General features: G+C 40.9%; 2 protein-coding genes across 2 annotated transcripts; one reads left to right on the forward strand and one right to left on the reverse strand.

Annotated features, from left to right (window-relative positions):
• The first annotated feature begins 1,020 nt into the window (after positions 1-1,020).
• On the forward strand, positions 1,021-6,807 carry HAG2 (histone acetyltransferase of the GNAT family 2). The gene is made up of 10 exons (XM_010268755.3): positions 1,021-1,188; positions 1,295-1,336; positions 1,654-1,763; positions 3,524-3,592; positions 3,937-3,975; positions 4,055-4,131; positions 4,723-4,822; positions 5,246-5,327; positions 5,446-5,603; positions 5,930-6,807. The coding sequence occupies exons 1-10, from the start codon at positions 1,113-1,115 to the stop codon at positions 6,572-6,574; spliced, it is 1,398 nt and encodes a 465-aa protein (XP_010267057.1). The 5' UTR covers positions 1,021-1,112; the 3' UTR covers positions 6,575-6,807.
• Positions 6,808-8,368: 1,561 nt separating this feature from the next.
• LOC104604431 (PITH domain protein (DUF1000)) lies at positions 8,369-15,747 on the reverse strand. Its single transcript, XM_010268756.2, has 9 exons — positions 15,505-15,747; positions 14,609-14,689; positions 13,786-13,835; positions 12,318-12,395; positions 11,431-11,488; positions 11,304-11,353; positions 9,780-9,888; positions 9,618-9,679; positions 8,369-8,640 (listed from the first exon to the last, which is right to left on the reverse strand). The coding sequence occupies exons 1-9, from the start codon at positions 15,586-15,588 to the stop codon at positions 8,598-8,600; spliced, it is 615 nt and encodes a 204-aa protein (XP_010267058.1). The 5' UTR covers positions 15,589-15,747; the 3' UTR covers positions 8,369-8,597.
• Positions 15,748-23,438: the final 7,691 nt, after the last annotated feature.

Genomic DNA, 23,438 nt, shown 5'->3' on the forward strand with positions numbered 1-23,438 from the left:
GATAGCACAAGACAATATCTAAATAGTAAATGTACAGTTTTGTCAATTCCATGAATAGTAAGGGATAGTTTAAGAGATTTACCTTTAATGTTCCATGGAGGATCTTCTCTCCTCCCGTTGAAGACCTTGATTACTTATGCTAGAATCCCCTTCAATGAAATGATGGTTCTATTATGACGATATTTTAATCTATCTTATGGCTATGTTTGGTTTGAAGGAAGAGGTAGGGAAAGGAAAGAAAAGGTAGGAATTAATTAGTCAAAGAGATTAAAAAATGTATAAAATACAAAAATAAATTCTCGAATTAGTATCCATCTAGTTGTCATAAGTTTTGGCACATATGCTGTTTTGGTGGAACTCATTCAATAGTCCTAATTCTTCCAACATGATAGAGTGGCGGGGGATCCTGGTTCCACTTTACGTTCCATCCGACTCAATGCGCTCTCATGTGAGTTCGACTTTAGTCAATGCAATGCCTGTTCGAACAATCTTTACAACCTTGTATTGGGGAATATTTTTGTACTTATGTGCCTTATTTCATGTAGAAATATTATAAATTCAAGGTTGCAAGAGGTTATTCCAATGGTGTGAGAATAAGCTTGCTGACCGAAGTGGAACTCCTCCCATGTCCAAACTATATTTGGTTGCAGTGCAATTTTATTTGCACTAGTATAAATGCCATGGGAGTGCAAGTGAAAAAAAGAAAATTCTCATTTAATTTTGTTTTAGGCTTTACTTTATTATGCTTCATGCCTTAATTTACTTCAATCAAACAAAATAAGCTAAAATTTAAAACAAAAATAATTCAGAATTTACACTCAAATCATTTGCACTGCCACAGTTTTGCATCAGTGCAAATAAAATTTGCATTGCAACCAAACACAGCCTCAGGCGTTGTCGAGTCGCGACTCACTCGGACGTTTTAGGTTTATTATTATGAACCGAGTCGCAACATCGGGTGACTCGGACGCACGCACTCATTCTCCCGGCATATATAAAGTATCAAGTGTCTTCCCTCTTTTGTTCGTATGCTGTATGCACACTAAATTCCCGCTTCCTTTTTTTTTTCCCGCTCAGTGAGACAAAAACCCTAAGAAGCTATTAAGCGAGAAATGGGGCTGAAGCAAGCAGCAGCTGATCCAATATCAGATGCTAAAAAGCGAAGGCGAGTCGGGTTTAATGTCGTTGGTGAGTTAACCGTGATTAGTCAAGAAACCTGGAATTTCTTAGTTTTTTTTTCGGAGTAACTTAGGCACTTCCTCTTGATTTTATTGTTTACATGGTTCCCTTACAGATGTTGGAATCGAGGCCAATGAGTGTATTAAAATTTACCTAGGTATGATTTCGTTAATCACCAAGTTCTTTTAATATTTAGTAAATGGTATCTATGCTGATAGTAATTCATGTATGATCGATCTTTTTAATCCTGTTTTTCGTACCACAACACAACTGCATTTTGGGGAAGAAATTGGTGATCAGGTACCAAGAGGAGACCAGCCTCCTTCCCTCGTCACCCGCCTCCCGAAAAAAAAAAAAACGTTTGCTGTGATGCGCATATTATAAAATTTTAAGACCAACTGGATATTTCATTTGGGAGCAGCGTATTATTTTGCGTCTATTAACTTGCATTTTATTTCCTTGTGCACATTGTAGTTAACAGCAAAGATGAAGTTGATGCTGCGTCCGGCTTTCTAATTGAACCCATTGACCTGAATCAGTTTTTCGGTGAAGATGGGAAAATATATGGCTATAAAGATTTAAAGGTAATTCACGTCGAATTTGATATAGCTCATTCAACTGCTCCTCCCCTGCCAAACTAGTTTCTCTAGTTCCATTTCATAAATGTAGTGATTTACCGTGATTCCCTCCAACTGCATTGGAATGCACATCCATTATCTGCATCTTAGTCATTCCTCTTCCCATCCATCTTTAGAATATTGTTACTGTTTTATCTTTATTCCTGAATTATTTTTAAAATGAACTTTTCTAATCACTTATCACCCAATAAATGTCGGATGTCCCTCTTGTTACATGGCATTGGCATGTGATGTGTTTACATCTTGCTAGATGCTTACCTTCAATAATTATTCTGTTAATAGTCTACCTCAATGCGATTTTTTTTAACATTATTTCTTTTGTGTCAATCTATAAAGGTTTTTGGGTCTTTACTTGTCCACTTGTCTTTTCTGCAACCTACTCGTTGATGCGATCTGCATATCACTACAGCCCTAGCTTAGTTACTCTGTAGTTTTGCCTTCCATATCAAGCTTGAATTAGTTGAATATTAATGTACACTTGGGAATAAGAGAAATAGCTTATGGAGACAGGAGACCTGATAAAAATCAATGACACTAATTATAGTATTCTAGACAAAAGAAACCAGTAGTTTGTAATGGGGGTTAGGGCTGCCAACTGGTCAGGTGGGGCTCAGTGTGGAGCCTCAACCCAAGCCCAACATGAGCTGGGGTCAAGCCAAGCTTCTAGCCCAGGGCAGAAGAAATCCATAAAACCAATACTACGCTGCTGGGTTGGGTTTTGCCAATCCAATTCAATCTGAGCTGCCTGGTTCACTTGGTTGGTGTTGGGGGAGGGAGTATCAGAATAGCCATCATAGAGATGGCATTTTAACTTCCCTGCAAAGAGGGATGTGAATAATAACGTGGTGGATTTTTCAATCAAGGAGTCCAAGAATGATTCATGAAGTTTCTGTGATTCATCTCTGCAAGTGATATTATATGTCAAATCGAAAGTTATGAGTTTTTTTAATGTTATTACATGTATAAAACACCATGCACAAGGAAGGATATAAATATGTATGTGTGTGTGGAAAAATGTTTCCTAATTGGGTCAACTAGGGAACTTTCCTACACATTGAAACCAACTTCTATCATGTTGAGGGATCCTCTGGATGATCCAGACCATCCATCAGATAGGAACACACTGGACAGGCCAAATATTCAATCATGTAATCCACATCAGCCCCATACCGAGCCTCTTATTCAATCATGTTCTGTATTCGAACATGGAGATCCTCAAAAACACAAAACTGCATTTATGTGCAGTATTTGCAAGCTACTGAAAACAAAGGGGGACATTTGTATGTATCGAATGCTCTGTCAGATGTGGCTAGCATTTTATAAGTTTTGAAGGAAACAACTTTGCATATGTCATAGATCCAAAGTTCCAACATTGGGGCCTTGGGGGTAAGGGTGGTGTGCCCCAAAATGGGAGATTTCTAAATCTTCTAAATATTCGTCTGATGTTACTCACATAGTTTGCTTAATGTAAAGGAATACTGCCACATGGTATATGAATGACACAAATATTGAACCACAATAACTTGGGAGATAATATATAGTTCTTTCGACCTGAATTGGTTAATTAAAAGCAAGATGTATCTCAGCTTACTTAGATTACTACATTATGAGAAGTAAAAGAAAGAAGATTAACTCTCCAGAAAATATTTTAGAATCCAATTCTCTGTCCTTGTATAATGTTTTTTATGTTCATTCTTTTTGTGCAGATCATCATCTGGTTAAGTACCATTTCATTACATGCGTATGCTGATATTACATTTCAGAGCACATCTGAGGTAAGTATTGACTTTTGCATCTATGGTTCTGGATTTTATTCTATCAGTACCCTAACTTTTGAAGTCTTGTACTTGGTCATCCAATTGCAACTAGAATTTTTCCAAAACCCCTTTTCGTAGAGCACTGGTACCATGGCCAACTAGGATGATATATTCTTACTCACTTCATTTGCTTGCTAAAGTTTTTGAACTTATTGTTCTTTTTCAAAGTTGACCATATTACTGCCTTCGGTTTGCATTATGTGGTCAATTTTCCATTTCTCTAAAAAAGTTAAGTACATCATGGAGTTTTTGCTCCATATCTTATTGCTACACTCTATTAATTGGTTTTGACCTATTGCAAGGGAGGGAGAGGGATCACAGATCTGAAGCCTGCACTGCAGGTATCTTTTAATCACTTGTCTCAAATGATCCTTTTCTTTTACCTCTACTTATATTCTGAATTTTAAGTAATTTGTACAGAATATATTTGGTGAATCTCTGGTTGAGAAAAAGGATGATTTCCTCGATACTTTCACTGCTGAGAGTCATTATATCAGGTGGCATCCTGTCCCAGTAATATCTTTACCACTTTGTATGTGTTTGGTAGAGCTTCCATTTATTAACTAAATATTTGTACTTGATTTGTCTTCAAAACCGAGAAAAGTAATAATGTCAACCGTTTATGACAAGTGCCACTAGGTGCCACATCAGCAGAACAGTGAATAAATGCCTAACCGTTGGGGGAAGCGTTAAAATGAAGCTTCTCCCAATGGTAGGTGTGCACATAAATCAAGGCCAGCTTTTGTGAATATCTATGCATGCAGATCACCATGATGGGCTAAATGCTGATTTGGCGAAGACATGGTGGCATTTTGATAAACGCCTATCACGAAACACCCATGGAACAAACACATGCTTTATGTTTCTAAAATTACCACCACCATCATCATCCAAGCTTTATCCCAACTATATGGGGTTGGCTACATGAATCTTGTTTTGCTAGTCCGTTCTTTTTAATGCCATATCCATTGTTAAATTATTGGTGCTTAAACCATATGTTTCTAAAATACAACCTCATATTTTCTTGTATGTGTTTGAATATGTATCTGCATTAGTTTAATCCTTTCTTTTCTATGTGCTATTCTCAGAACCATCATTTCAAATGGAGAGGTCATACATTATAAAGCCCCCAAGGGACATAATGGTGAAACTAATGGTTGTCTGGAATCAGAAGCTTCAAGTGTGGAGGTGTTTTTCATATTTGTGTCCTTGAATTACAGGATATTAGAATAAATGCCAGCTCAAAATTATAGTCTAGCATGGTATTTTATTCTCAGTTTAAAGGTTGTGGTTGCAAAGTTATAACCTGCCTGTGAAAATGATTTCTGTCCAATCTTCCTATTACAATCAATATACCATCGAATGCTTTTAAGCCATTTTAGAAAGGAGCTGAGAATTTGCTATGCTAGTACCCTGATTGTATATGTTCAATATGGTGTCAATGAAGAACAGGAGCTGGTATTGTCTCTATCTGGAGAGCCTTGACTTTTTATTGGTTATTGACTTATACCACATCATTATATTGAATGTATTTTGCCTCGAAAGATATTTAGTTTATATGTTCTTGATTTTGATAACTGCTCATGAAACTTTCTCCTTGCACGGTATCAGGTCATTTGCATGCCTGTAAACAGTATGCCTGTTGGGCAACTTTACAGTCGGTTGGTGCCACTTGCACTTCTTCTTGTTGATGGTAGTTCCTTTTAATGCTTAGATTCTTACAACACTTTATTCCTGTATTTTGTTCATGTCAATATGGGGTTATGACTTATGAGGTGTAATGCCATCTTACAACAGAGGTTTTCTTTCAGGTAGCAGTCCTATTGATATCACTGATCCAAAATGGGAGATCTATCTTGTGGTTCAGAGAACAGATCAACAGGGGGATATTAATTTTAAGTTGATTGGCTTTGCAGCTGTTTACCGCTTCTATAAATATCCTGATGATTCACGCTTGCGAATTAGCCAGGTTTGTTAATTATTGCTAAGTTGAAGTATGGCTTAATGCCCTAAATGGATCAAGTGCCAAATTTTGATGCGTTATGACGTCCTGTTTGAGTGCACTTTTTTTTGCCTGCCTTTTGAATATAATGTTTTCTGGGCGAGTGGGTGGAGGTGCTGCAAATGAAATATGCATTTCATAAGATACGTTAAACCATGAGCTCAATGAATTTACTAAGCAACGATCAATAATTTAACATTGTGTGAAGTAAACCTCCCCTCCACCCTACCCCACAAAAAGTTTAAAAAAAGAAAGAAAATGCAAAAATGCTGATGTTATCTATGTGATTGCAGATACTAGTTTTGCCACCATACCAGGGTCAAGGTCATGGTCGTCACCTTTTGGAGGTTCTCAATCATGTTGCAGTATCTGAAAAGATGTATGATGTCACAGTAGAAGAGCCATCTGATTATCTTCAACACGTGCGTACTTGCATTGACACGCTTCGCCTGCTTGCTTTTGACTCAATTCAGCCATCAATTAATTTGGCAGTCTTGCATCTAAAGCAAGGGAAATTTTCTGAAGGAAACTGCAGGCTTCAGTTGGATCCATCTGCATCTGTAGTAGAGGATGTTAGAAAGAATTTGAAGATCAACAAGAAACAGTTTATTCAATGCTGGGAGGTTCTCATCTATCTTGGACTTGGTTCCATTGACCAATACATGGAGAATTACATGACCTTTATTTCTGAACGTATCAAGATTGATATATTGGGGAAAGAATCTGATACTGCTGGAAAGCGGGTGATTGAGGTTCCAAATGATTATGACCATGACATGACTTTTGTAATGTTCCGTACACAAACTGGTGGTGAAGCAGGCGGTGCCCAGATTGACAAAACTCAAACTAATCAAGAGGAGCAATTGCGTCAGTTAGCCGAGGGACGGATGAAAGAGATCAAGTTGGTTGCAGAGAAGGTTTCTTCACGTCGTGTGTGAAGTCGGGTGAGCCACTCTGTCTGTCTCTTGCTGGTGTTGTGGGCCTGTGGCCAATCAAGAGGTCTCAACTCTGCCAAAAAGTGCAGCCTCTTTGATTTAATTTTTGATGGGGCTTGCTTGTAAATTATGTAGCAGCAGCATTTATATTTTTGCTCTCTTTAATCTATCAATTGATTACAAATGCCTGTTTAATCATTTAGTTATAATCTTAAGTTTTATGTGATTCCGAGCAATTTAGTAGCGGTTTCTCTCCCCCTCTCTCTCTCTCTCTCTCTTCAAATTGAAGTAATTTTGTTAAGAGGGGTTATTTAAGAGATTAGAGATCTAATACGACCCAGTGACTAAAGACTTCCACGTGGCAACTTACATAACTCTCTAAAAGTGCAATTATTCTTAATCGCCTAAAGGGTTAAAATATTCATTAATACAGGGTGGAAGCAGAGTACAGTGAGTGCTGAATTAGAGCTGGCTTGTTGGGTATGATTCCCATGCTGGCATGCTGCTACCGGTCGGGTATATTTCTTCTTTTGAGGTTGGTGCTCAGATGGAACCATGAACTGATTATAGAATGAATTTTGCCTCAATTGGCCTCTGTTTATTCTTAACCAACCAGCTAACTTGGGAGTATTTCGTAGTGAGGTCTCTGTTTGGATATCCTAAACTCAACTGTGGTATCATTGAAAATGACTGAACTACACCACCACACTCCATAAACTCCATAAAAAGTGTTCTGTAGTGTACCGTGGATGTATTGTTATTCAATATTTTAGATGAAATATTTCACTCATTTATTGCATTACATATATTAATCATCTAATTTACTGTAGGGGTGGACCATTTTGAGAGAAGAGAAATTGTGATATTTTGGATTTCAAAACATGCTTTACCCCGAAAGAATGCCTGATGGGTGTGGGCCGTGTGGCATGTTCCAGAACCTAACAATCGTCGGAATATGCACCGTATAGAACAAACACCCTGTTGTTCATTAGACTAGATTTGGTCTAAAAGAATTGGAACTGTTGTCTTTTTTTTTTTTAATTTTTTTGATGGAAAGAACTGTTACCGAATGCTGACGATTATAAACCAAAAAAAAATTTCTTGCTTTCACTTACAGGTTCTTTTCGTAACCGTTCCATAGAATTAAGTATTAATGCACATGCATTATCACCATTTCATCCAAAAACACGTTATTTTTTGCAAACTCGTCATTTTCAGTGGTTTCCATTCTTATAAATAACTGACCCAATACATGAAAACGGGCAAAGTAGTTAACACTTAACACAGAGAATCTCTGGGCCATTATTCTTAGCTAACTCCTCTCTGCCTTTCTTTAGTCTTTACTACCAAAACCTATACACCCCCAAGACCAGCCACCATATTTTACTTAAATTTAGTTTCTCCGTAGTCTCATCAATCAAAACCATGCTTATAATGATTTACAACAATGCTTGATTCAAAATCAACGTTGGGGCCGCTTACTAATAGCTGAAGTGGCTGAACTCAATGATTTGTGTTGTCTTTTAGTGAATAATTTTTTCTTTTAAAACAAAGAAATAAATCATTTAGTTCAGACACTTTCGTGGTTATCAAATAGCCCCATTGGCATGTGCACTCCACCCTGCCCTGGTTGGTGCAGGTTTTTTGACAATTGATCAGGGGTCGAACCGGGTTTTGGGAAAACCCAAAACTCTGGGGATTGGGGACAGGGCGAGGATGGTATTTGTCCACCCCGCTGCAGCCCTGGCCCTAAGCCCGCCTAAACTAAAACAAATTTGCAGTAGGAATGACCAAAAATGTCGGAAATTGTGAGCAACAGGTATTAATGACCAACGTCCTCTAGCCATGGATGGACTATAGACTCCAATAATCAAACAAGGACACAAGAAACAGCTAAACCACCGAAAAGCATCAGGATAGTAATTTCTTCAGATCAAACATCATGAAGTAAAATGAAACAAAAACCAAATAAACATTTACAATTAGCACCCCCAAAACCCCCTGCATATGAAAGTCTTACAGTTCTTCATTCCACATGCGAAAAGCCCCCTCCAGCATCAGCTGGTGTCCTGTTCATGAAACCAAAAGTTTTAAGGGGACCAAAACAAAAAAGAAAAAAGAAAAGAAGAAATTCCTCAGAGACAGTGGCTATGAAATTCTTAATAAAATAAATGCCTACAGTGAAGTTTGTTTCACCGATGCATCAATGAAACAAATAAAAAATTGGAATAAACGTGGCAGAATTAACCGTGACACACTAATAGAAAATACGTATACACATTCAATATAAATTAAGAAAAGAGTTAAAAGGCAGCATTCACTTGACATGGACAAACTCCATAAACAAGGGGGAATATCACAAGCATGGTCCATAACAACTGATGATATGAATCTAGCAAGCACAGGCTTTGGAAAAGCTCAATAATCATCATAAACTAAAACTTAGAAGCTGAAGAGGATCTTACAGCATAATGAAATCCATTAAGATCTTGAAGGGTGATATATTTATAATGCATGAACACATCAATCTAGCAAACAATCTCAAAATTCAAGTATGAAAAATTGAGAAAGGCTTTCTAAATTCTATACTCAGGTTTTTGCATGTGGAAAGAACCTTCCCCACCTATATTTGAGAAGATCTCTGCATTTAAGAAATCTGGTTTATTCCCTGACCAGGTTCTTGGTTTATTCAAGTGACCAATGCTAATGGAGGTCTTAACCTTTAGGGTTCTATGAGGATCAAAGATAGATTCTATCTTGTAGACCTTTGTGGTTTCACTAATCTCCTTTGTGAAAAGGCTGCTTCTGGTGCCACAATAAGGTTACACAGAACACTTGCGGTGCAGAAGGGAAAAGTAATAGGCAGAGATCCAACACTAAACACATTACAGACAAGCACATATAATGTAAAATTGGCATCTTCCTATTACATCATAAGGAGAATGGGCAGTGCATTCTTATGTTTGATAAAGTCATAAAACACAGAGCATAGTTCTAGAGAAACCAGATAATTAAGAACATTGTATAGATGCTAAGTAAGACTTACTTGTGATCAGATGGATTGGGCATGAGTTCATAAACAATTGTTGCAACAACATCCCTCTTCAACTGTATTTCAAGGAAAGTACGAAACCAAAACAAAAATTGTAACAATATTCCTTCATGGTAAATACAATACTGACGAAAGGTATACACCTATTAAATTTACCTGGGTGGCTTCACCTCGTAAGCCAATATAATGTATCTGAGTTGTCTCAGCACCAAAATTTTCCGGAAAATGCAAAGTGAGACTAGCTACACCTTGAAACCTAGAATATCTGTTGAAATCTTTTGACATAACATTAGACAACAGCATAGTGAAGTAAATATAAAATATGAAATAGAGATCCTCATCATTATTTTTCAAGAAGTGAATCCAACAACAAAAGGTCCATTAGAAAGTGAGAATTCCATGTTTCATCAAGAATTAGAAAGAATGTCTTAGTAGCATGTTGAAGACTCCATTTTGATCATATGCAACTGTATATACACATTTCATTACTTGAACTTTCCATATGTTTTTTTTTTTTTTTTTGCTTTAATTTTCCATAGATCACCAATATAAAACTCTTTTAAAAGGAAAAACCAAGTATTCAAGTACCCGTTAAGCATGGATATGTAAAATCCAAACAGACTTCAACATGCTGGTTTTGCAGACCAGATGATTAGATTACCAATATCAATATGCTGATTAGATTGAAAAAAAAAACTCCTATAAAATTTCCAGAAATAAATTTGCAAACCAGATGATCAAAATCATTAAATTATGCTGGTTTTGGTCTTGAGACACTATCAAATGAGACAAGTCAACATTTTGTGTTTAAGGTCTAAGGTTTTGATCCTGGTATTCAACCATAGGCTGAACCACCTAGGACAAGTCTCTTATTTTTAGATCTATGGCATACTACATTGCCTTCTTTATGTATTACCTCCATAAAATCTCATATGATCTTGTTATTAATAAAAAACGAAGAGAAAAACATAAGGTGGCCTCCCTTTCCAAGACATTATTTACCTAGGAATAGTTGGCATATTTTTTCTGGCAGTTCAGCATGTTTAAGTACAAACTACCAGTAATCATCTCTCTTCCATTTCATGAAACATTTAACTTATTCAAGTATCTTTGACAAGCCCTACAGCATAAAGACCTCGAAAGGAGTCTTGAGTTCAAGTCACATTGACAGCATTAACTTGACATTTCATGTGCTTGTTGGATTCTGCAGTCATCAACTTCAAGAAAACAAAGCAAAATCTGCACATTGTACACCATCTGATTCGTAGTTCAACATATCAGCACTATCAATAACTTATGGTGAATGGTAATGAAATGTTTACTAACCACTTTTCTTTGCAGGAGAAGCCATATGTCCTAGAGCTTTGCGATTGGTATATTTTAGCATCCTTGAGAACACAAGTCAATTTATTGATTCATCTTATACCCAGATCTATTTCATGAATTAGGTAGGAACCAAATAAGGTATATAATAATTCTAAACTATGGTAATTTCTTTAAAGCTGATGACCAAGGTCTTTGTACGGACAACTATTTTGAATTTACTTTTAATGCCTATATTTCAATCAGGAGTAACACAAGCATCATTTCTGAGGTAGGACAGAAATGGATAGATATGATCAATTCATAAAGAGAAGCAACATCATATCTCAGCTAAAATGGGGTGAATGGCATAATTACCTTGTCTGGTATTCCAGCACTCCTTGTAAATTTTCTACCAAGTCCCACTCCTTAAGACCCAAAAAACACATCATATAAGATAAGAATAATGAAGAACAGCCCTTCCAACTTAACATGATGCAGTTACCTGCACAGGTTGCATATTCTGAGCATCTGAGAAGTCAATCCCATCTCGATTAATGAACCTAAAACCCAAGTTGGAATTAGCATTTCTGAATAAAGTACCATTAGAATAGATAGAGCATAAAATTGGAATAGGAAATCCAGGTGTTCATTGAAATTAATAAATTAAGCAGAAAAAGATTCCACATCTATCTAGCATCTTTAGATGTCCCATTTTTATTGCATCTGGTGTTGGGTTCATAAAAATTGTAGATCTAGAACAAAGAGAACGAAGAAAAACAACAAATGAGGTTATAATACTGGGTTTCAAGTTTGAAAAGAGAACACAAGCTGATGCCAATGAATTTATAAATAATGGGTTTCAAGTTTGAAAAGAGAAAAATACAAGACAATGTCACAAATCAACATAAAGCCACTCAAAAATCAGCTGCCAATTAAGCATACATGAATTAGAAGCATGGGTAACAAATGTAATACTGTGCAATCACTAAAACTGCATTCTCACCATACCTTAGAAGGGGGAAAATGTTTACTGTTTAACTAAGTCAACAAGCAAAACATTGGATACTTAGGGTCGCTCAACAAATTCAGTGAGCACTAGTCCACTACATCAGAAGCATTTTTTTCCAACACCAATAAAATACATGCATTCGTAGACAGGTAAGTCAAGATGCATGATACCAACTTAAAGTATCTAGGACCTTACATGGTGGGATAATTGATAGAATAACAGAGAAATGTTTAATAGATATGCAACTACAATAGCTTGATTTTCAATATCTTTTGGAGTAATGATGGATCCACCTTTAGCTTGTTACATGGAAACATCGGTAGAGCAGACAAGAGAATACATCATGGTGGAGGACATGCTACTGTGAAGGTTAAACTTACACTCTCATTTTTGAAGGGCTTGTTCCATCTGCACCACCTACAACTGAAATACTCTTGATCTTTACATCTGAAGTAAACCTATTATGCACAGTCAGTTGTAACAAATAAATAAAAGATAGATTGCAACAACCCTTGTCGGCAACTAAAAGTGAATAAGAAACAAATGGTTTAGGAATCTATCAAAAAAAAAAAAGTTTAGGAAGAAAACTGAACATTGCCACAAGTGGAGGTCAAAGTTAGAAATTAGAACTCCATATTCAGATATGCGAAATGGAAAATAAAAAGAAAAGAAAATAAATAAATGACAAAAAGATAACCAGCAATAGAATGGTCTCTAAACAAGGCTGTAATTTCTCGAGATGAACTAGATTCTACGACCAAAATAGGCCAATTCACATAAGAAATAAGCATACAATCATAAATCTCATCAATCATATGATCTCTGTGCAACTTTTAATGATTGAATCCTCTACACTTATGAATAGCTTTGTATCAAAGTAAACAATAAAATACATAAAAAATGGCCAAAAATGATGCCTGTTATTCATTATGTCCCTGTAGACGAGCTGAATGACCTAAAATATGAGAAGAATACATTGTAGAATTTAGCATATTGGGTTGTTTGGAAAACTCTTTCTAATTGGTAGTTCTGTCTGGGAGGTCCATGTTGCACTGGCCTGGAAAGTATTAAAGGAACAAACCTTATAAACTTCCCTTGCATATTTCATACCAAATATGACTTGATACGTAATTGGAACATATCATTCCAGTGATAGGATACCGACAACATATGTGGGGAAGATGTTTCCAAATGTTGTATATATAATGGGGAGAATGAGAGTAGTTTGAAAAAAATTTCTTTCAGTGCATAACAATCGAACCACATTACACTAAGGCTGTTCTCCAAGCACCACATGGTAATGGGAAATTGAGATCCTCAAGAGAAATCTGATGTCAAGCAATTACAAAGTCAAGCACTTTACTACAGATGATAGTTTCTCCTTCAGAACCAATAATGGGACATTCCACTTTTGGCAGCAACAAAATCATAATTATGCCTTATGCACCCCCTTCCCAATCAGCAATCTTCTGACTGATATTAATTCAAAGAACTTGGAGGTCATTGCAACACTTCTAAAGGGATTTTTGAAAAGGAAGTTAGCTTCCTTTCAATAGGATGGAAACTGGCCCGGTATCAAGTAGAGGAATCAACCTATTCAGGTAGTTGTCGTATATGTTGCTAACCAGGCCCTGCTTGATGCAAGTCCAACTGCACATTACCCTCAGACTCGAACCCATGTTTTCACACTTGCCAGCCTACATTTTACCATTACACCAACTAATGGCCCCTAATTGCACATATAAATGGATAATAGACAAAAATATTGAAGAAGTTAGTTAGAAGATTGGAGCTTTCATGATGACCCAATATTAAATTACAGTTGACAGAGCAAAAACAATAACTTACGGGATGAACACAAGTAACTCAGGATCACCATCATTGCTTTCCAAATAGCCCTGACATGATGAGAAGGATTAAAAGAAAAATTTACAATAATTGAGCACTTAATTTGAAAACTAATCATGCCAAAGACATTTCTTAATGACAGTAAATGACCTAATTTCAGTTTTGATGGGACCAATTAACAGCGAAAGGTGTAAAGAGTAGCACTGCATGAAGGAATATAAACAGATGCCCTTTGTGGAGAAAAAAGGAATCAAAGTCAAGGGCATACAATATATAAATCAACAGCCAAACATAGCACCAACTAGTGAAAGTTATCTTGGAACTAATTAGAAAAGAAGAGAGCATAAAAGCAGAAATAGAATCATATCTACTGCCAGACTTCTATCTGAAAAGGCATTATAGCTACTACTTACTGGTGCCAAAGATGCAAAAGCACCAGACAAAATCAACAAATTGATTATTATTATTTTTTATTGGAAACAGTACAAATTGATTATTCTTTGAAAATCCATCTTTCATTAAAAATGGCTGAACAGACACAGACCAATATAAATCCATATCTTTCTACAGAAACTATGAATCATGCCAACATTATAAAAGATCCTTTTTCTATGAGTAACTAAATAAATCTTTATTAATGTATAAATGTGTGTATAAAAATGTACAGGAAAGCCCCCAATCCAGCAAATAGCTCTATAGTAGACCACCTTCACATGGAACCAATTATAGACAAATCTCAACATCATGGGATACTTGCATGAACCTTCTTTATAAATAACATCTAGCTAAATGATATGCATCTTCAATCAGGCATGATTAATACCCCGGAAGAATCCAGACGACACTCCCATGCTTTAAAAACTGACTTTACACTTCCATGAACAGCCTCGTTTAATGCTGATACCTAAAGAAAACAGAAAGAAGAAATAGTTATTTTTGTCATTCTTAGGGGAAATAGCCGGATGCGTATTATAGGAGGCTATAAAAAGAATTAAGAAAACTAACGAGGGAAAAACTATATTGCTTACTCCAGAATGAAATGCAAGCAGATGGGCAAATGTTCCTCTATTCTATATCACTTGCAAGAATAAATGAACTATGACAGATATTGCAGATGCTCGATGACCATAGAAATGGCATTTAGCCTTTCCAAGCGTGATGACCTCGACATAGCTACTTGGAGTCAACTTGATATATCTGTCCACTATTGGTAATATGAACAATAGCAAGTGATACTGTTAAGTAATAACATGTTTAAACAGTGACTTTAGCGTCATCACAAACTTGGTATTGCAATCTTTCCATGAATTTCTTATTCTATACTGAAGTCTACTTATAATCAATACAAACTCATACAACTTTGTATCAGAAGGCACGAACACTGCAGATACTTCAAAGCAAATCTATATTCGACATCACTCGAGTAACCACACAAAATTTCCGTTTCCTTTTTACACCATATACAAACGCCTAATTTACCATAAACGAACTACTTCAGAGATATCCATCCAGTTATACATTGAAAGCACGAATAAAAATCAAACGCAATTATTAGAGGAGGAAAGTCTTCATTTAGAAGTATTGGGTATTTGTTAATTGCATGATATCGATCTGGGTAACCCAGAAACACACTAAGAAACCGAAGATCAATTAGATATGCTGGCTTACCGCAATTAAAAGATTAAAGAAGAGAAAATAAAGAACTCAATATGAATGGACCTTAGGGAGGTCGATGTGTTTGTAGAGAGACCAATCAGCTGCACAATCGTGATCTTCGCAGCTGTGGTCATGCAGGCAAGCCATTTCTCTTTTTCTCCCGCGCTTGCTCGCTTGCTTGTTCTGCAACTACAGCTCCAAGTGAGAGGGCAAAGAACAGGAGGAAGAACCCAGAAGGGAGGGGGAATAAAAGCGGAGATCACATCTGCGCCCCACAAAGGGCTCTCACAAACGCCCCACATGTACATCTCAGCGTGCATTGGAAGCATCTCAATAAATTGTCAGTAGGAGATTCTCCTGGTTGAGATATGCTGTAGGGCGTTTGTGGGGCGCAGATGTGATCTCGTAAAAGCGGGGTTCTGATGATGTTCACTCCTTAATTTGTACGCACTCTTTTGAACCGTTGTTGTGTAGGTCTAGTTCATTAGGCCCACGGCCCAGAAAATAATGTTGACTGTTAAAGGTGATCCAAATTCGATTCGTTTATATTGAAATTGAACCGAATGCGGATATCCCATGTCCGATCTGATATGACCCAATCCTATTTTTGGTTTGAATGCTGCGTTTTTACAAAAGAATGTAGGTTGGAGTTTCAAACAAGTTATTTTCAATTCATTACGTTCATGCTAAACAATATCAAAGTTGTTAATAATAGTTAGATCAGTTTCGTTTTGATTATTAATGCTATTTAATATCCGATTCCAAATAAAATTTGAGTAGCTAATCGCTAAGATTGAATTTGAATCTGAATATTTTTGGATCAAATTGATCCATTTGAAATTTGAAGCCTAAGAAAGAAAAGAGCAAGATTCTCTTTTCTAATAGGGTTTTTGAAACCCATCTGCCATCAGCCCTGAAATCTGATACTAGATTGTGTATCACCGATTTTGGGGAAGGAGGGATATTAGTGGTGTGTATCACTAAAATACCAAAAAGAAAAAGAAATCTGAATCGAGATTCGACCTTATTATTTCAGATTATCAAATTCGGGTTTTGAAACTTGCATACTGTAAGAAGATGGAGTTGTATAAGTATGTTGACTTAGCTGATTTGGGCTGAACCTGGGTTAGATCGGGCTGTTTTAGACCAATTAATTGAAATACTAAGCATCTAATATTCATAATGTAATTAAAGATGTGCACTGGTCAGTTGAGAATATTCTAGAATAAGGGTAAAATGGAAAAGATAAAGAAGGTTCTAAAACTTACTTCATTCAAATTCCATAAATATGGGTTTTATATCCATTTTAAGGGATTTTTACCCATTACTCATTGGAGACCCATTATGGAGAGCGGAAAACCCATTCTCTCTCCACTCTGCCTCTGGTTTTCCACTGCCCTTGCCTTGGACCTTTGGAATAGACTGTCGGTACCAAGTCCACAACTCTTACATTTAATAATTGGACTATTAAATCCACTTTTGACCTATTCGATGCTTTTTTTTTGTGGTAAGAACCTGATGTAATCGTTTTTGGTCACGTACCATTTTTTGTGATGTATAAATTTTTTGGCTAAGTACCTCGTTGTTAGACCCGGTGGTGACGTGCCTTGGTGATGAGCTACTTGGTGGCGAACTGCCCGGTGGCGAGCTCCCTGGTGGAGAGCTACTTGGTGGCGAACTGCTTGGTGGCGAACTCCCTGGTGGCGAACTACCTGGTGGCGAATTGCCTGGTGGCGAACTGCCTGGTGGCGAACTGCTTGGTGGACTCGTCACTTGACTTGCTCCTAGGCGGCCTGCAACTCAGAGGATGGTGGAGCTCCCTGGTGCAGCGCAACCCGACTACCCTCCGCGTGAGGTGATTTCCTCTCCTTTGTAGGCGGCGGGAGCTGAGGGACATGCGAGAACTGAATCAGAGGACCCGGGGGTATTTTCCCGGCGGGGACTCTCTGATGCCTAAGTTAGCATTCTGATTACAGAGAGCTTGGAGAGAAATGAGAGAGCTAGAGAGCAGGGGTTACCATCCTTTTTCTCTCCCCTTTGGCTTTGGGGTCGGAGTCCTTATATAGTCGTGTCCTCGCGGGTTAGGTGGGTGAAAAGCCTTCAAATGGTAAGACTCGTCATATCCCGTCAGAACCGGGGTACGGTGATGAACTCCTCGAGGTTGTCAGGCTGACACTTGTGTCAGGCGGCCAGGTCGGTGCCTGGGCCAGGTTGTCAGGTCGGCGCCTGTGTCAGTCGACGGATCGGTGTCTGGGCTAGGTTGTCAGGTCGGCGCTTGTGTCAATCGGTGGGTCGGTGTTCGGGCCAGGTTGCCAGGTCGGCGCCTGTGTCAGTTGACGGGTCGGTGTCTGGGCCAGGTTGTTAGGCAGGAGCTCTTCCTGCGATACGCCAAACTACTCTTCTGTGCCGAGCTACCCTACAAGTGGTGAGAAGCCCGGGGGAGCTATGCTGAGCTGCCTGGCTCCTTGGTGGCGAGCTCCTTGGTGAGCTACCGAACTCACGGGGTATGCCGTTAATGGTTCTCGGTGGGCGTCTTATAGGTTGCCAGGTCGGATCATGTGCTAGGCTGATCCGGCCAGGTCGCGCGCAGGCCGCGTGGGCCGCGCCAGGCCAGCCAGACCGGTGCCCGGGTGGGACACCAACTTGGTAAGTTGTTTGCCTGGGTGTTTGCCTAGTTGTCACGAGGTGCCACGTGTCGCAATTTCACTAGAGGGCCAAATCTGCCCTCATCAATTGCCCCCCACTCCCGAGCTGAGAGTAACTCAGCGAAGGGAGTAGATTTCTTTTGGCCCGTAAGTCGACGAGCTAGTAGGTGCTGATCCAATTCCTTAGGCTTCGGAAGTTGCTTGTATGTGGCGAGCTGCCACTAAGGCGAGGGGGTCTCCGCCAGTTCAGTAGTGTAGCCCTTAGGCTCTAGGGCAACTTATAGTTCACTTTTGTTGATTTTGCTCCTGCTGAGGAAGCGATTGGATATTTAGCAATAGTGTGGCCCATAAGCTTTGGGAGTGACTCATAGTCTACTCTTTTTTGACTTTGCCTGCGTCGGAGAGGCGACCGAGTCTTGAGCAATAATGTGGCCCGTTGGCTTTGGGAGCGACTCGTAGTCTACTCTTTTTTGACTTTGCCCGTGTCGGAGAGGCGACCGGGTCTTGAGCAATAATGTGGCCCGTAGGCTTTGGGAGTGACTCGTAGTCTACTCTTTTTTTGACTTTGCCTGTGTCGGAGAGGACGACTGGGTCTTAAGCAGTAATGTGGCCCGTAGGCTTTGGGAGTGACTCGTAGTCTACTCTTTTTTGGACTTTGCTCATGCCGGAGAGGCGACCGGGTCTTAAGCAGTAATGTGGCCCGTAGGCTTTGGGAGTGACTCGTAGTCTACTCTTTTTTTGACTTTGCCCGTGCCGGAGAGGCGACCGGGTCTTAAGCAGTAATGTGGCCCGTAGGCTTTGGGAGTGACTCGTAGTCTACTCTTTTTTTGACTTTGCTCGTGCCGGAGAGGCGACCGGGTCTTAAGTAGTAACGTGGCCCGTAGGCTTTGCCTGTGAGGTGTCGAGCTATGATTGTGCTGCATCAGCTTCGTAATGCCTGTCACTCACTCCTACAAGAAGCTACTAGGAGTTCGACCTTCGGGGGCAGCACTACTAACTTTAGGTCGCCAGCTCACACGGGAGCCTTGGAAGGCTCGACTGGTAAGGGCGCCTATGTAGTCTGTTGGCCGTCAACTCCCGCGGAAGCCACGAAGAGCTCATCTTTGTAGGGGGGACCTTGCGGAGAGGACTGATGAGGCATTATCTGAATTGAAAGTAAGGTTGGTAGAGCTACTTAGTCTGTTAGCTCCCTGCATAGTCTTTGAGTTCATAAAAAATGTAAACTATAAAGTGATAGCTTCAATTTCTAAAAAGTGAGGACTTAGCTTTGGTAAGATGAGAACTTAGCTTTTGTAGGATGAGAACTTAGCTTTTTGTAGCGTGTTGATGTAACCGTTTCTGGTCACGTACCATTTTTTGTGATGTATAAATTTTTTGGCTAAGTACCTTGTTGTTTGACCCGGTGGTGACGTGCCTTGGTGATGAGCTACTTGGTGGCGAACTGTCCGGTGGCGAGCCCCCTGGTGGAGAGCTACTTGGTGACGAACTGCCTGGTTGTCACGGGGGTAATCGTTGGGGCCCCGTGCGGCACTCGAAATGGGCGAGTAAGCCTACGAAACAAAGCAAACACACACACAAAGGCAACAAGAAGGCACACGAATTAGCAAAAGGCTATTTGTATTGCATTAATCAGTGGTAAGCACAAGCACACAGTACAGTGTCGAGGGGATCTCGTGCTTAACCTTTACACGCTTATGAGCTCACTCGACTGCCTACTTCCCCTCAAAGAGTACGTTAAGCTTTTGGGGGAGTGACAATAGGAAACATCAAAATGATGGAAAAGCATACTAAGTAATTACAATAACGCCATTGGCGGTCCCCCTTACAAAATACAAGTAAAGCCCACCCATGACACACATGTTGACACCATGAAGGCACGCGGTTGGCACTCGGATGGCTCACTGTAGGTGCTTGATGGCGCGACGAAGGAGTCACTTGTGACATTCTCCCCCACTCAATTCGATCTACGTCCTCGGAGATCGGCTTCGGCTGGTCCCTTAGAGTCACTGTTGCGGAAGGAGGGTTCTTCTGCTGCTCCCCGAACTGGCTGTCGTCCAAGGCCGAGGTGTATATTTTGGTGGCATGGTCGGGTTGGCTCATTCTGTAGGGGTTTCCTATGGCTAAGTCCTTTCCTGGCAGCCTCAAGGTATGCTAGTGGCTGGTTCTGTTTGGCTAAGGGGTAGGTTTGGGCCAAGTAAGGATCAAAATAGTGTTTTGGATTATTAAGGTGTGGATTCCCATGCATCTTTCCCCAAGGGTTTCTCACCGGGCTACTACGGGAACTAGCCTTAGGGATGATGTGAATGTGGTCCCTGAATGGCTTGGGTGGCACTCGCTCTCCCCGGTGGTCGTGGTAGTAGATGTGGGCAAGGTTTGACACGGCCTTGGGTCTTCTTCTGTTGGGCCCACCAGTTGTGGGCACTTGCGGCTTCTGCCACGAAGTCGACTTCTGCTGATGTGGTTGGCGCTGAAGTTGATGCTACTGCTGGTGTTGACTTGGGCGCTGGCATTGGTGTTGGCGCTGAAAATGGAACTGTCTTGGGGGTGACTTCTTCCTGGTGACGACTTCCCAACCAGTTCCAGTGTCGATGAGAGGTACTTGACAGGGGTTCTTCCTTGCTGACGCAGAGCTGTCTTCATGGTTGATAGTTTCTTGGTACAACTGCAAGGCTGAAAGCTGCTTCCCAAGTATCTGCAAGGCTGATGAGACAGGAACCATGCAAGGGGAGTGTTCGTCCAGAATAAGCAAACTGTTGATGTGTGGCATAAGTGCTGCTTCCGCCTGCTTGAGGAACTCCACTCCAAGAACCACCTGAAAATCATCCAAGGGAACCACAGATAGATTGATGGGTCCTTTCCATGGTCTAACTCGGAGTTCTACTCCACGGGCCGTGCCCTCTACTGCTTTGGCCCCGGAGTTGACAGCCTTGACCCACCCAGTTTGTTTGGTGGTGGTCAAGCCGAGTCGCTTTGCCTCCGCAAGCGAAATGAAGTTATGGGTGGCCCCAGTGTCCACCAAGGCTTGGGTCGGCCTCCCGCCGAGGTGATGTCTACATAACTCAGCCCCTTGTGGGCTTTGGTGGGCCGCTTTGATGTGGCCTCTTTCTTGACCATGGCATTGATGAGTTGGAGGGCGCCTACTCTGGGCGCCGCTGTGGGTTTCTCCTCATCACTCTCTTCACTATCGCTGAGTTTGGCGATGAGGGCAGTTATTTTCTTTCGGGTTGGACAATCACTCGTCCAATGCTTCCCGTTGCAAAGGTAACACAGCGCAGGAGGAGGTCTTCTAGTGGATTGGTGGCCCTGGTAGCTTGGGCCTCCTTGTGGCTTCTTCCCTTGTTGGTAAGTGTAGGGCTTGTTCATGGGCACTGGCTTCTCCTTTGTTGGGGTTGATTGTGGATCTCTCCCACTCAAACTCATGGTACCTGGGCTGGATGGTCTTTGCACATCTTCTTTAGGTGTTTTCAGATCAACAAGCTGTTCAGCTATGGCCATGGCGGTGGCGAGGTCCTCAACCCCGCGTCGCTGGAGTTCGAGCTCAGCCCATGGCCTGAGACCGTCCATAAAATTGAACAGAAGATCCTTGTCTGACATGTCCGTGATCTCCAGCGTCAAGGCCGAAAACTCCTTGACATAGTCATGTAGTGATTCTTGATGTCTGAGATTCTTCATTCTTCGGCGCGCCAAGTACTCCACGTTTTCTGGGTAGAACTGCCGCTTGATCTCACGCTTGAATCCAACCCAAGTGTCGATGGTACGGGTTCCACGTTCAATGTCTTGGCAACACCTACGCCACCATAACATTGCTATATCAGTCAAATACATAGCAGCTGTACGTACTTGAGTTTGGTTGTCAATGATGCCAGTGGCAGAGAAATATTGCTCCAATTGCCACAAGAAGTTGTCAAGCTCCCTAGCATCCCAGGCACCCGAGTAAGGTGTTGGCTCTCGGATCTTGATATTCATGGAAGCTAGGGTGGAGGGAGTGCTTGGTGTGTTGGCCACTGCCCTCTTTAGGAGAGTCATCTCATCTCTCATCTCATCCAATTGCGCTTGGAATCTGTCTAGCAAGCCCTGTAGGCTGCTTTGGGAAGGCCCAACTCCCGAATTCTGTATGGTGGTGTGCATGTCTCTGAAGGCGCCATTGAAACGTCCTTCTAGTTCCACCACTGCATTCTCAACCGTCTCTAGGTTGAGGTGGAGTTCATCAACCCGATCTCGGGTTTCTCCCACTGTCACCTCGCAACGTAGGAGGCGCATGTCCACGATAGCTAGTTGGTCGACTGATTTGTCGTGCTTGCTAGCTTTGGTTGTACGCCCCTTTGGGGCTTGTGTCTTGGTAGGTTCGTCAAGAGGAGCTTCGTCAGTGTCGTGGGCTTGAATCCGCCCATGTGGTGTGTCATCGGAAACGCCCCGATTGCTCTTCATTGGGTTGATGTAGGGACGAAGACGGTCCAGAGTATTTGTAGGAGCACCTGCTCTGATACCAACTGTCACGGGGGTAATCGTTGGGGCCCGTGCGGCACTCGAAATGGGCGAGTAAGCCTATGAAACAAAGCAAACACACACACAAAGGCAACAAGAAGGCACACGAATTAGCAAAAGGCTATTTGTATTGCATTAATCAGTGGTAAGCACAAGCGCACAGTACAGTGTCGAGGGGATCTCGTGCTTAACCTTTACACGCTTATGAGCTCACTCGACTACCTACTTCCCCTCAAAGAGTACGTTAAGCTTTTGGGGGAGTGACAATAGGAAACATCAAAATGATGGAAAAGCATACTAAGTAATTACAATAACGCCATTGGCGGTCCCCCTTACAAAATACAAGTAAAGCCCACCCATGACACACATGTTGACACCATGAAGGCACGCGGTTGGCACTCGGATGGCTCACTGTAGGTGCTTGATGGCGCGACGAAGGAGTCACTTGTGACATGGTGGCGAACTGCATGGTGGTGAACTGCTTGGTGGCGAACTGCCTGGTGGTGAACTCCCTGGTGGCGAACTGCCTGGTGGCGAACTGCCTGGTGGCGAACTCCCTGGTGGCGAACTGCCTGGTGGACTCGTCACTTGACTTGCTCCTAGGCGGCCTTTAACTCAGAGGATGGTGGAGCTCCCTGGTGCAGCGCAACCCGACTACCCTCCGCGTGAGGTGATTTCCTCTCCTTTGTAGGCGGCGGGAGCTGAGGGACCTGCGAGAACTGAATCAGAGGACCCGGGGGTATTTTCCCGGCGGGGACTCTCTGATGCCTAAGTTAGCATTCTGATTAAAGAGAGCTTGGAGAGAAATGAGAGAGTTAGAGAGCAGGGGTTACCATCCTTTTTCCCTCCCTCTTTGGCTTTGGGGGT

The sequence above is a fragment of the Nelumbo nucifera genome, chromosome 6 (genome assembly GCF_055504915.1).
Source record: "Nelumbo nucifera cultivar China Antique chromosome 6, China Antique-T2T, whole genome shotgun sequence".
NCBI classification, from domain to species: domain Eukaryota; kingdom Viridiplantae; phylum Streptophyta; class Magnoliopsida; order Proteales; family Nelumbonaceae; genus Nelumbo; species Nelumbo nucifera.

Excerpts from the sequence above, each read along its gene's own strand:
- HAG2 (XM_010268755.3), top strand. The coding sequence starts at position 1,113 with ATGGGGCTGAAGCAAGCAGCAGCTGATCCAATATCAGATGCTAAAAAG. Across the intron at positions 1,337-1,653 it reads GTGTATTAAAATTTACCTAG|TTAACAGCAAAGATGAAGTT; the intron begins GTATGATTTCGT and ends TGCACATTGTAG. Across the intron at positions 4,132-4,722 it reads GCTGAGAGTCATTATATCAG|AACCATCATTTCAAATGGAG; the intron begins GTGGCATCCTGT and ends TGCTATTCTCAG.
- LOC104604431 (XM_010268756.2), bottom strand. The coding sequence starts at position 15,588 with ATGGCTTGCCTGCATGACCACAGCTGCGAAGATCACGATTGTGCAGCT. Across the intron at positions 13,836-14,608 it reads GTCGTCTGGATTCTTCCGGG|GGCTATTTGGAAAGCAATGA; the intron begins GTATTAATCATG and ends TCATCATGTCAG. Across the intron at positions 8,641-9,617 it reads CCCAATCCATCTGATCACAA|GACACCAGCTGATGCTGGAG; the intron begins GTAAGTCTTACT and ends TTTCATGAACAG.